The sequence below is a fragment of the Caretta caretta genome, chromosome 7 (assembly GCF_965140235.1).
Source record: "Caretta caretta isolate rCarCar2 chromosome 7, rCarCar1.hap1, whole genome shotgun sequence".
Taxonomy (NCBI): Eukaryota; Metazoa; Chordata; order Testudines; family Cheloniidae; genus Caretta; species Caretta caretta.
The window spans coordinates 109109341-109123348 of record NC_134212.1 but is presented as its reverse complement, the minus strand read 5'-3'; the positions used below and the strand labels follow the sequence as shown (position 1 = coordinate 109123348).

Sequence of the window (14008 nt, the reverse complement as noted above, 5' to 3'; positions counted from 1 at the left end):
GATATTAGGGGGAAAAAATTCTAATTATAAGGATAGTTAAGCTCTGGAATAAGCTTCTCCTGGAATAGAATCTCCATCAATGGAGGATTTTAAGAACAGGTTGGACAAACACGTGTTAGGAATGGTCTTATTACTTCATCTTGCCTTGAGTGCAGGGGCCTGAACTAGATGAACTCTTGAGGTTCCTTCTGGCCCTCCATTTTTATGATTCTGTAATCCCTGTTCCACAGTGTTACATAAACCATTAGTACGCTTAACACAAAGTGGTCACCACCGATAATGCATGCAGTTGCAATATCTGTCAGATGGTTTTAAAAACTTCCATGTAGTTAGGACTCTAGCAGAAGTTTGCTGTCTCGCTGGTGGTGTATAAACAGACTGAGCATGCATTAAGCAGTTTTTCTCTTCCCTTTGCCACCTTGGATTCTGTCAGGTTACTTGCAGTACTATTTGAAAAGGAAAATGGCAATGTCTCCAGTGCTGGTCAGGGTTTCAGATCATAACCTCTATGTCCCATACCCAGTATTCTCTGAGAACACATTTCAGATTCCTCTGAGTTTACAATAATGGTCAATTCCAGGGTATACCTCTCTCCATTTCCAGTTAGGTCACATAATAATGCATAGTAGTAAGGGAATAATTTTTGAGTACATGGTTTTTAAAGAAACTTTGAAACAAATTTAAGTATTGGCTTAATTTTGTCAAGTTATTACAGCAATTAGATGTCTGAACCAAATCAAAAACAAAATATGTTCTCAAAAAGAAAAGGAGTACTTGTGGCACCTTAGAGACTAACCAATTTATTTGAGCATGAGCTTTCGTGAGCTACAACCCACTTCATCGGATGCATCCGATGAAGTGACCTGTAGCTCACGAAAGCTCATGCTCAAATAAATTGGTTAGTCTCTAAGGTGCCACAAGTACTCCTTTTCTTTTTGCGAATACAGACTAACATGGCTGTTACTCTGAAAAATATGTTCTGTGGTCAGTTGCATCACATTCTGAAAAGTTTCAAAGGTGTCATGGCCTGTTTTGAGAGGACTGCTTGATTAGATGCCTTTCTGCAGAGTTTTCAGGTTCACGTTTGTGCTCTTGTATTCTTTCTTTCATAAGGCCTGTGGTAAATAGCAGAGATACAATGGTTGCTTTTCAAAAAGTCTCTTCTGTTTTCGAAAGATTTCAACAATTCGATGAAGTGAGCTGTAGCTCACGAAAGCGTATGCTCTAATAAATTTGTTAGTCTCTAAGGTGCCACAAGTACGCCTTTTCTTTTAACAGTTCAAGAGAGATTCCTTCTACTTAAATGGGGAATATTGTTAAAATAATTTAGTTTTCTTTCAAAATGGTAGAAACTCTTTTTAAATGCATTCTTTGTAATTAGTAGGGACTGCTCACAATTGGACATCTTCCAAAACTGTGCTCCATAGAGAAGAAAATCTATTTTTTGAACTCTAAACATAATATAATCAATTCATCTTTTCATTGTTGGCTGAAAATGTAATCCCTGTCTCTAGTTAAGAGTTAGCCAGATTATAACGCCAAGTAAACAGTGATATGAGAATTAAGTTGGCTGCTAAAGGAAGTAATGTCTAAAGGAGGGAATCCAGAGTTTCTAGTTATGGATGCCACTAGCCTAAGTGTTACCTGTATTTCCACCATAGATGCTGAGGCTCTCAAGTATTGAAAAGGAAGGTCTTTTTATATTGCAGTTCCCCTGGAGAGAATGAAATCCCATTGTGTAGTAGGATAGATTCAGTCACCTTGTTTAATTAAGTCCTCTATTGTGCTCTTCTGCTTATTGTCATTTTATCACTTCATCTTCAATGTGGAGGCAGATACACGATGTGAAGGAGATATATGAATGTTCTTTTGTACCAGTGACCTGGCCAGCAATCTCATTCTTCATGGGGATGTTAATTTCTGTTGATTCTGAGTTTCCATTCTTTATATGAGCATATACTATAATTTCTGTGAGCTTTCACAGGCTCATATAATATGCACATCTCAAAGAACTTTTTCCAGAGCCTGTTGTAAAATGTGGATCTGCAGAGTGCGATGGTTTGGGTTGAGACTCAGTATTTGCAAGGTTTAATTAGAACTCTGGATAAAATGGCTTTGTTTTAGCCACATCTTTTCAAAAGCAGGGTTTAGTGTTGATGAACCACAATGCAATACGTTAAAATTTCTTACATTCCTACTGGAACCAGAGACTTGTATTCTTAAAATGCTTGTTTTTGCTGAGTGACTTGGGATAGGGTTAAGTTTCTTTCTCTTCCTTTTCATTCTCGCTAGTATTTGTCCTAAAGATAGAGCAGCTAATGGATAGTAAGAAGAGAATTTGGTTCTAGGTGAAGATATTATCTGGAATAATTTTTCTTGTAGAATGATGAAAAAGCAGCAGGTTTTCTATAGAGATTTGCACAGATGTTTTAGAAGTTGTTTGTTGTAGAACCAAATTCTCCTCTTTATATCCCAGAGATAGAGTAGCTAATGGATATTTATTATATATGCTGACAATTTTGCAATATTTGTTCCACTATTTCATGAAAGAACACTCCTCACCCTCCCAGAAATGTGTATGTCTGGCTTATTTCTCAGGTCCTGAACCCACCCTTTTTGGAAAGCCCAAGTTCTCTTGTATGAGGTTGCATTATAAATACAATGAAACAAGTGGCTATTTTCATACTCTCAGAGCTGTGGTGCGCAACCCTGAAGAAGATGGAAAAGGTAACAAATATACATTTTGCAATAACACATGATCATGTTCAATATACTAAAGCTTATCTTTTATATAACCCTTTTAATCTATTGATCTCAGACCACTTTACAAAGGAGGGTAAGTTTAATTATATTCCCATTTTACAGGTGGAAAGAGAATGTGTCTTACAGTGGCTCACTGTTTGGATACTAAATTGTGATGCCACCTAACTTACTAAAAAACGACAGGGTAAATTCAGATTTGGTTAGCTTAAAACAGCAATCTTCCTTCTAGGGTCTGGACAATGGCTGTCCGAGTTTGTTCTGCTATTCATGTTTAGGGTAGGATGAATGTTAAACAAAGTCACTGATGCTGATGAGTATGGATTAAGTCAGTGTAATCCATGACTAAAGTCCTTGGTATTTTGTTTAACTTGGTTAACAGAACACTTATCAGCAGAAAAATCTTACTTCCTACCCGTACCTCCAAATTTGATGTCAATGAGAATTAAAATAAATATCATTCTGTCAGTATAATCCATAGACTGTCTCCCCTTCCTTCTCTCTCCCCAAATTGAGTAGTTACAGTAAAAATTCCTTTCTGAATGTTTTTCTAACCCATCAGTACCAGGACATGGGAAGGGAAGAGAATAGTCTACTCCCACTTTGAGCTTTACATCAGGAAATCACAACTTTTGGGGTATAAGTTTAAAAAAATAGAGAGATTTAACACGTTTAATTAATTGACAAACAGCCTCTAAAATTAGATTTGCTAAAACGTGGGATTTTAAAAAGTTTATATTTAAGGGAATCTGACAGTCTGCTAACTGGATTTCAGACACCCTTCAGTGTATTGCAGAGATGCTGCGAATCACGAAGCAAGCTATGGGATTAGATGTGCCCATTATTGAGAAAAAGCTGGAGAGGTGAGTGGTGTGCTTCCTTTTTTTTTTTTTAATTGCCCTGAATCTTCAAGCCACAATTTAAATAACTCTTTTTAGAGACACCAAGTTATTTCTGCATGGGATTCTCACAGCAACTGTGTCCCCATTTTAGCTACTGTGCTAAGAATGACCTGATTTCTGTACTGCTTTCAGCACCTACGCTCTGTAAACATTTATTGAAGGATAGAATTTAAAATAGTTTCTCCCGGTCTGTGTTAGTGTATGGGACTGATCAAAGCCCATCAAAGTCAATGGAAAGATTTCCAGTGATTCCAGTGGACTAAGGATCTGGGCCTTCTATGTACACATGCATATAGCACTATCACTTTAAAAGTGAGACCATCTTGGGAGCCATGAATCCTTGCTACACAAGGTCTTCCAAGATGGCAACTGCTTTTCTTTTAAGGACACTATTTGAATATAAGACAGTGTGTTGATTTCAAGTGTCCTTTGTTATCTTATGTTTAAACACGCGTGTACTGTGTTCGTAGAGGCTGTCTTTAAAATGAAGGCCCCTCTTGAAGCTGGTGCCATGCTGTTTGTTCCTTTAACACCTAAAAATAAGTAGTATTTTGCCATGTGTATTATAACATAATTAGACCTCTCCCTTATTTTAATGCTCTCTTGTCGGTAGTAGAGTAGGAAAACTGCGTCGAATAAGGCAGGCATGGTTCTGTTCCTCTCCTAATATTCAGTGGTTCTGAAATGTGTTCAGTATTTTATATGCTACAAAACAGAAGATAATATTAAAGGTAACCTTTATGGAACCACTCAGTATGGGTTGAGGAAGAGTCCTACCACACCTCAACAGACTGATGGGACATCTCTCATTGATGGCGAGGGACTGGACTTCACAAACTACAAAAGCTTGAAGGTACCTTAAAGTGACATGCTGAAATACTCTAAGGCATATGAGGGGCATTGACTGCTATATTCCGGTCTATTTTTAAAAAAATGTGGCACATTACCATTAGACACCATTTTGTATCTGACAATTTAAGTTGAAATCTTGAAGAGCAATAAATGTTGTGGGAAGAAAACATTGCCACACTGTGTTCTGCATGAAACTCCTGGGAGAAAGTTATAATCTGTTGAAACCTTCCAGAAGCTACTCTGCGGGAATGAGGAGAAAGGTGTATGTGTGAATCTAGACTGTCAGAATATGTATGTTGCTATATTGATTGAAAAACTGCTGTAAAATTGAGCTGAATTTAGAAGAAGTTTAATCTGATAAACAAGAAACAATTTATGCTTACTCCGATAGAATTTATTAAAAATTCTATTGTGAGAGCTAGAATGGACTCTTAAAATCAACTTTAGGGTCCGGTAGTACATACACAAAAATCATTCACCTTGAAGAAGTACTAAACTATCATTTAAGTGCTCTGTCAGTTTGATTTTTTTTTTCCTGTTGTCTGACATGTCTAGAAGATTCATGTATCTAATCTCACCACCCCAAGACATGTTAAGGGCAAGTACACAGAGGTTATAATTCACTGTCTCCTATCTGTGAAAGAACTGTCAAAAATAATTAAATGATAGGACTCTAGTTTCATCATACAAAAAAGGTCTTAGATAAATTTACTGTATATTGGCATAATACTCAAGAATGGATATGGATATTGTATTAAAACAGCCAAACTAAACAAGATAAACAGCTTTGTTTTAGAATTGATTGTTGGATAGGATGAATTTTAAATTTATTTCTAGGAAAGTCCATGTCTCTGAAGGCCTAGCAAAATAAACTTAAAACATAATTCATTAGAAAAGCAACAAACTATATACCCACTAAACAATGGGAAAGTGGCTCTACATTATCTCTGAAATATGGCTAATTGCTCCAGCCTGTTGATTCTGCATTGCTTGATACCCACAACAAACATAGTTGTGGTAAATGGTATTAGAAGAATATGCAGATACATAATGAAGTCAGTATACACTCAAGCTTAGTGAAGGCAGTGATGCGACATCAAGTGTAGTTAAATTAGTGATTTTTATTTGGAAAAAGTTGATTTTACGGAATACCTAGAACCATTTAGAAGTTAAATGCAAGTGACGTAACTTTGGTTTTAACTTGATGGAAGATATTTTAATAGCACAAATCAGAAAATTCAAGACTCTTTTCACAGGAACTGTAACTGTTTCTCTTGCGCCTATGTAATACTTTCATTACATAACCTTGTCTTTATCTCTGTCCTGCAACATTTGTCAGAGTTTCAGTTGCTATCAAACCCATAAGCTTTGAATGTCGTGTGTGTGTGTGTGTTTAAAGTTTTAGTTGTAGTGGAACAAAAACAGTCCTTGTAAATCATAGTTATTATGAAAAGACAAAGGATCGTTTGAAATATTAAAAGCAAACAGTAATTGAAATTGGGGGGGCACAAAAGCCCATAGAGAGATTATTGAGGTTCCCTTGGATCAACAAGAAAAGACAACTAGAAGGTAGAGATTTTGCAAGGGAACAATATCTTGCCTATGGGAGAAAATGAATAGAGCCCTCAAGAAGTGCCTGTGCGGTGTGTATTTCAGAGCAGATGGAATAATTTAGTTTCCATAGTAGATATTTTAAAGTTTTCTTGATTACTTTTAGGATTTTTAATACAGATCTTCCTGTTTCCAAAAGTTCATCTTCATTTATTGCTTTCTTGTCCTCTGGTGATGCAGCCTTGGTATTCTACATCAGCATTGATTGCTGTAGAAATGACTACAAACTGTCCCAAAGAGGGGTGAGATTTCAGGTTGGGAATTGCCACAGGTGAAGACAAATTCCATTTTTCAAATAAATTGTAAACCACTTTAAATGTATGAACTGAAGATTTTATTAAGGGTACCCCACATTTATATGCTGCAAAATGGATGGCATCATAAATTGGGAAGGGGAATGTTGTGAATAAGTTTAAAAAATGTTTTGAACTCTTGAGTATTTAAAAATCCTTATTATGCTCTGGAAAAATACAATGAGGTGTCAGCTGCTCACAGATGATATTTCACTAGAGTTTCTTCACAAAGGTTAGAGACTGAATATGGGATGAAAATGCCCACTATGTAAGAGGCAGTGTTTTCTGAGGTCAGAATTCAGGTTCGTTGCAGACAAGGCCTGCATTTAATAGACTTCAGATAATCTTATTTCAGGATATTTTCACTTGGCGTTGATGAGATACAGAAGTCTAAATGGCCAATACTTTTGGTGTTTGTATAGAATTGATCTCTAAACCAGATGTGTCTATCTCTCACCAATCTGTTTTTTCTTTAATAGTTTGTAAGTCTTGTATTGCCATCTTTATTCGTAAGGTAAATAGTTGAAGGATACTTGTAAATGGAAGTTTTTTCTTGAGGTGTCATAACCCATATAATGAAATACTTATCTTCTGTACTATTGTGTTTTACTCTTTTCTCAACTGAAAAATGTCCATGTAGCTGTAAATATTTACTGATCTTTAAGAACTAGATTTTTCTCATCAAGAACAGTATAATGGAAACCAGAAGCTTATTGAGATGATTCTCATATCTGAAATGTCAATACTTAGTATAATTTTGGAAGGGATATAAACCCTCATGCTTCAGGTGTAAGTCAGTCTTGTGCTTAAGGAGTGAAGAAGACACTTGCCTATGGACAGGTTATTCTGTAATTATCTACTTCAGAGTAGAAGGAAGATGGATGGGTTGTGCTTTTTCAGTTACCTTATTTCAGAGGTTCTGAGCACACACCACTTGCATTGACTTCTAGGGTGGTGGGTACTTTTTTTTTTTTTTTTTAAATGTTAGGGAGTTGCAACTTGCTGAGGGTGTGGCAGAGAAATTCTCTCCTTAAGGCTACAAGGAGTTAATAACAAAGAGGAAACCTATGTAGACATTTATTTATATACCACTAGTACAGGAAGAGAAGGCTTCCTAGCTCAATTCAGTGTTTATAAGCTGCAGAATACTGTAATCATAGGAGATTTTAATTATCAGATATCAGTGGGGTTTCAAAGAAATCCAAACAGGCAACAACAGCAAACTTCCAAAGTTATGTAGAAAATAACTATGATCCAAAGAGTAGAGAAGGCGACATAGGGAGAAACTGATGGGATTTGGATGAATAACGGAGAAGCCTAAACAAGTGACTACAAGCTACTTTCCACTCAGGCAGGAATGGGTACCCAGAACGCAGGAATGGGTACCCAGAACGCAGGAATGGGTACCCAGAACGCAGGAATGGGTACCCAGAACGCAGGAGTGTATGCATATTGTATTTCATGAAAGCAGATCACGGTGATTTAGAGACCCATATCCACCAGAGTACAAGAAGGTGAAGAATTCTAAAGGATTTGCAAATGAAGGCACAGCAGACACTAGTACTTCTGAAACAGAAGAATGAAAGAAAAAGCTTAAATGGTCCTAAGTAAAAGGTGATGGTAGATGGTGACATATTGAGCAAGGGAGGGAGTATGTCTGCTAGGGTACCACAGAGATCAGTAGTAAGACTGGTTGTATTTAACATTTTTCCTTAAAATCTAGAAGAATAGTAAGTAGTCTATAATGAACTTTGCTGATGAGGATAAATTGGAGGGAAGTGCAAGTACTAACAAGGACAGAGAAATAAGAAAAGGACGTAGAAAGTATGAACATGAATAGAAAATAAGAGATTTTCCTGGAAAAAATGCAAGCGAAGTCATTTGGGTGGTTGGAAAGATTGAAACCATCTGTAACATGCTCAATAGAAAGTAATGCTGAAGGAGAACAAGGTGTGATAATGGACAATTAATTAGATTGGAGTTTTCAATATGAAATTGGCTCAAAAAAGAGGCCACCCTTTTTCAGGAAAGTAATAATCCTGTTCTGTAGCACTGGTTAAGCTGCATTTGGAATGTTTCATTCAGTTCCAGGAATCTCATAAAGATATTGGCACATTAGACTGGAAGTTCAGAAAAGAATAAAAAGTAATCAAGGACAGAAGAGATTAACATAAACTCAGAAATAAATATGAATAGTTTGGCTAAGCAGGGGCAAACTGTCTGCACATATTTGAAAGGCATTAACACTAAGGAAAAAAATTATTTAGTGATAAATATGGGTGTAAAGAGGATAGAGTAAAACTAAGAAAAGAAAATTTTAGGCTATATTTAGGGAAAAAAACCTGACAGTTGAAGAATCAAGGGTCTCTCATCAAGTGGGACTTTTCCATATATCCTATAAAACAATCCTACATTGCCAGGGAGAGAAATCACCCAGTTCACCTATTATTACTATCTGTTGTTTTCTCCTGTACGTCCCCTCCTGGTAATATTGTTATTTATGTGTACTGTTTCATAAAGCAGCAAACTTTATGAATATTGTTCTGTTTCTTACATTTAGAGTGTCATAGATGTGATGTCATTTGTCATGAACAGAAGTCTAGGTACTGATTTCAATCTGTGGTCATAAACTTGCCCGTAATAACTATTTTATTGAAATAGTCTTGGGTAAATTTAGTCTCTTCAGTAAATGTTTGCCATTTCATACAACAGTTTTTCCCTTTTTTTCCTTGATTAATCCCAGTTATTTAAAGATCAGCAGGAAAAACAATGACTTTCAAATCTTAAGGTTTTTTGGTTTGGTCAGGTTAATACTAAAAGAACAGTTCATCATAATATCTCATTGGCCATTCTCTTGGAATGGTTCTAAAATAAATTTCATTTGCTTGTATCTGCATCTATTAAAATATTAAAACAATATTAACTGGGATATTGTGAAACTTGTGATTTAGAAGTGTAACTGCTTGATTAACTGAACAAGAGAAGACATTATTTTCTTTAATTTTTCAGGAAGAGCAGTAAACCTCATGAGGACATCATTGGCATTAGATCCCAGAATCGAGGATCCCTGGCTCAAGGCAAGAATTTCTTAATGAGCAAGTTTTCATCTCTTAATCAGAAAGTCAAACAAACCAAATCCAATGTTAACATTGGCAATCTTCGCAAGTTAGGGAATTTTACCAAGCCTGAAATGAAAGTCAATTTTTTAAAACCCAACTTGAAAGTTAATCTTTGGAAATCAGACAGTAGCCTTGAAACTTTGGAAAATCCAATGGCAGATACAAAAGTCTGTGCTGAATCAGATATTGAAATATCAGATAATGACTCTTTTCATTCCGATGACTTCCTTACAAATTCTAAATCTGATGAGGACCATGAGTTAACTGGCTCTTTAGAGAATGTGGGACAGATAGACTACGTTTTGCCCAGCTGTGGTATCATTGCTTCAGCTCCTCGACTGGGTAGTCGGTCCCAGTCTATAAATAGCACTGACATCAACATTAGCATTCACATTCCTTCAGAGATCCATGTCACCCAGGCTAACAGGCCTGAGTGTGAAGACAGACCTATGCAGGGAAGTCCTTTTGCTGACAATGTGGCGATGGAGTTCATTAAACCCATTGATGCATACTGCCACAGATTTGTACAAGACGCTCAACACAAGATGACAGATGCTTCAATGGCAGAGACTGCTCCTCAACAATCCTGCCAAAGAGTAGATCAAACCAGCAACAGTGCTTCTCAGAAAACAGAAACCTGGTCAGAAACAAACAGAGACATCCCTTCAAGACCATCTAAACTGGATGTATCATTTTCTGAGTCAGGTTCTCAGTTCTTAGCTGTTGAGGAGATTTACTCCAATAGATCTCATAAGAGCCCAGGATCTGCACCCAGTATTCTTGAAGTTGAGACAGGACTTCACATGACTCCTTCTCCAGCAGACAGTAATGGCAGCAGAGCAGTCTCCCCCTTTGCTAAGATCCGCAGTTCTATGGTCCAAGTTGCTAATATTACACAAGCTGGATTGACCCAAGGGATAAACTTTGCAGTGGCAAAGGTGCAGAAGAGCCCAGCAGAACCTGAGGCTGCAAATGATGTCCAACAAAATGAACTGATAGAAATGTTTACACAGTGCCAGACCCGAATAATTCAGATTTAGTTGCTAACTTAAAGTACTCTTGTTGTGGCTTGTACATATTCTTAAAAATTCATACTGGAAGATCTATGTAACGTGAATTGCCACTGAACATTGGGATAAAATACCAATAATGTTTACAGGAAGTGTTTTTGATGCAAGTTGATTTTGGTTCTGAATAGGTTTTAGAATTCCCTCAAGCAGCCGAGATGATAGAAAGACATACCATACTGAACAGGTAGCCTATACACTGGTATTTAGTAAACACGCTGTTCATTTTAAATCAGTTGCACAGTTATCTTTGAGACAAATTTTGTAGGTCTTCTGATTTGTGTAGAATATTTATAGTAAAAGGGGCTGGTACTGCACTTCTTTTGTTACCTTACTACTCTTGCACTGCACCAGCAACATATTTTACTGGCAAATTACATTTATTCTATTTATATTTGAACTAGTTTTTTTTTTTTTACTTAATCTTTTTTGTGTGGTTTCCATTGAAGTTCTAGACACATTCTTCAAGAAATGGTGTCTTTGCAATGGAAACTGATACATTTTCCTATACATATCATTACATTAACTGGAAGTTTAGACTCTTCCCTACCACAACTCTTGTCTGTCCTACCTCAATTAAAGGATAAGACAGGTTGCAAAAATCTATAATATCTAATTGCCTGAAGTGCAACTTCTTAAAGTTTGTGGGGGTTTTTTTGTAAAACCAGTGGGAACTAATGTTCTTTTAATTATCTTGCTGGTGTTAAAGCTGTCCTGTTCCCCATTCTGTTCTACTAAACACACTGCTCTATAATTTCTGTCCCCTATAATAAGGTAAAACAAACAGGGTACTCTACATCCAGAAATAATTGCTTAGTGTATCAGGATACATCCTGATGTTCTGTTCATTTGATTAGAAATTTTAACTGTCCTCTAGCCAAAAGCAGCAAGTGATTAAGCCAGCAAACCATAGAAGGAAAGTGTACTCATTCATGAGGTTAGTTTGGTGATTTTTAAACTCCGATTATAGTAACACGTATCAAAACAGTTCATTTAGTTTAAACCAACTCAATCTTTGTGATATTCGCATGGATGAGGCTGAACTTGTACTTGTGCAGGGAACTGGGTACCAATAAATGTGTGTGTAAGGAATTATATCTTTAGATTCTTGATTTTTCCCAGAATTGGTGTTCCAACACTGTTCTGTTGTAGGATGTCATCTATAGAAACTATAGCATAAAGCAGGATCTTGCTATACAGTGGTTCATAACTATAACCACCACTATTATAGAGCCAGTGCCTCTGTGTTTTAGTACATGTACTGTAGATAGATCACACGTGGTGTTCTAAGCAATTAACAAGTGTCATGATGGTAGTAAGGTGTCTTAGAACCTCTCTAGTGTAACCAAAGTAATTATCAACTAAACCTGATTGTCTGTCTGGACTTTGATAAACAATTTCAGTTTTGTTATTTATTTGTTTTATTACAGTAATGCGGTTTGTTTTGTGGAGTGTCTATATACATTTGTGACTATATTTAAAAATAAAATACATTGTATTTTAAGGTGAGGGATGAACATGAGAAATATTTTAATTAAAAAAAATAAATAAGGAACCCAAAGAGGCTTTCTGGTTCTTCATATTTGAAGGGATATTGGACTTCAGTTCAAGTTTCAAACCAAAGGAGCCAATTCAGACCAGGGTCAGGGAAGGCAGTGTTTTATGCCTCCTTTTCATCTCCTTTTCCTGAGCTATACTGTCCACTCCTTGGCTCCCAGGTTTCAGTCCTATAAGTGCTTTCACTAAGATGTCTAAAAAACCTAATTCCTCCACCAAGGGGAGTGTTGGATTCTCCATCTCCTTGAAAATATGCTTGAGCCAAACAAGTTACTAGGCTCAACACAGGAGTAACTGGATGCTGTTCTCTAGCCTATGTTATACAGGTCAGACCATGAATCATCACTTACTCTGCCTGTCAAGGTTCTAAATTTTCCTGCAACATTTGAAAAAATCACTAACACTTAAGGCAATGAAAGGAGTGCAGGATGCTGTGCTATGGCCTTGGTACAAAGTGAAGGGGGGAACGAATTTACAAATATAGTGACACACCCTATAACAACTACGTGTGTTTAATGTATGTAGAAAGAGACAAAGCATTGCCACCCATGGTAGACAGAATAAGCTTGGGAAATTTGGAGGGATCAGTAAGCTTCTGATGCTTATGTGTATAAAGAATGCATACAGAGCAGAAACATATTTAGAGTTTGGGAGGGTGGGGGAAGGAGTGAGACACTGAAGATCTGTTCATCAGGGTTTTCCCCTTTTAGAAGACTTGTATATTATTCACAACTTAACTTTTCAAAGTGCTTTGTGCAAACAGTAATAAATGCTTACATCATGCAACTTAAAAGAATGTTAGTCAGCTACACAGTAGGAATCCTCTAGTGACCCTGGCAAACCACTTTAAAGCTCAGGGAGTTTCAGAAGAAGAGCTTTGAACGAACAGCATTACTTGGAAGATAGGGTCTAGATGTTGTACAAACTTATCATAGAATCATAGAATCATAGAATATAAGGGTTGGAAGGGACCCCAGAAGGTCATCTAGTCCAACCCCCTGCTCGAAGCAGGACCAATTCCCAGTTAAATCATCCCAGCCAGGGCTTTGTCAAGCCTGACCTTAAAAACCTCTAAGGAAGGAGATTCTACCACCTCCCTAGGTAACGCATTCCAGTGTTTCACCACCCTCTTAGTGAAAAAGTTTTTCCTAATATCCAATCTAAACCTCCCCCACTGCAGCTTGAGACCATTACTCCTCGTTCTGTCATCTGATACCATTGAGAACAGTCTAGAGCCATCCTCTTTGGAACCCCCTTTCAGGTAGTTGAAAGCAGCTATCAAATCCCCCCTCATTCTTCTCTTCTGCAGGCTAAACAATCCCAGCTCCCTCAGCCTCTCATAACTCATGTGTTCCAGACCCCTAATCATTTTTGTTGCCCTTCGCTGGACTCTCTCCAATTTATCCACATCCTTCTTGAAGTGTGGGGCCCAAAACTGGACACAGTACTCCAGATGAGGCCTCACCAATGTCGAATAGAGGGGAACGATCACGTCCCTCGATCTGCTCGCTATGCCCCTACTTATACATCCCAAAATGCCATTGGCCTTCTTGGCAACAAGGGCACACTGCTGACTCATATCCAGCTTCTCGTCCACTGTCACCCCTAGGTCCTTTTCCGCAGAACTGCTGCCTAGCCATTCGGTCCCTAGTCTGTAGCTGTGCATTGGGTTCTTCCGTCCTAAGTGCAGGACCCTGCACTAATCCTTATTGAACCTCATCAGATTTCTTTTGGCCCAATCCTCCAATTTGTCTAGGTCCTTCTGTATCCTATCCCTCCCCTCCAGCGTATCTACCACTCCTCCCAGTTTAGTATCATCCGCAAATTTGCTGAGAGTGCAATCCACA

At 37.4% G+C, this 14008-nt stretch overlaps 1 protein-coding gene across 1 annotated transcript in view; it reads left to right on the top strand.

Annotated features, from left to right (window-relative positions):
- Positions 1-12168, top strand: part of INPP5F (inositol polyphosphate-5-phosphatase F) — a 117511-nt gene extending 105343 nt beyond the window's left edge. The window contains exons 18-20 of the mRNA XM_048857655.2: positions 2599-2727; positions 3536-3623; positions 9428-12168. Of these exons, the coding sequence (XP_048713612.2) occupies positions 2599-2727; positions 3536-3623; positions 9428-10577 (1367 nt within the window). The 3' untranslated portion in view covers positions 10578-12168. The remainder of the gene's footprint in view (positions 1-2598; positions 2728-3535; positions 3624-9427) is intronic.
- The last annotated feature ends 1840 nt before the right edge of the window (positions 12169-14008 follow it).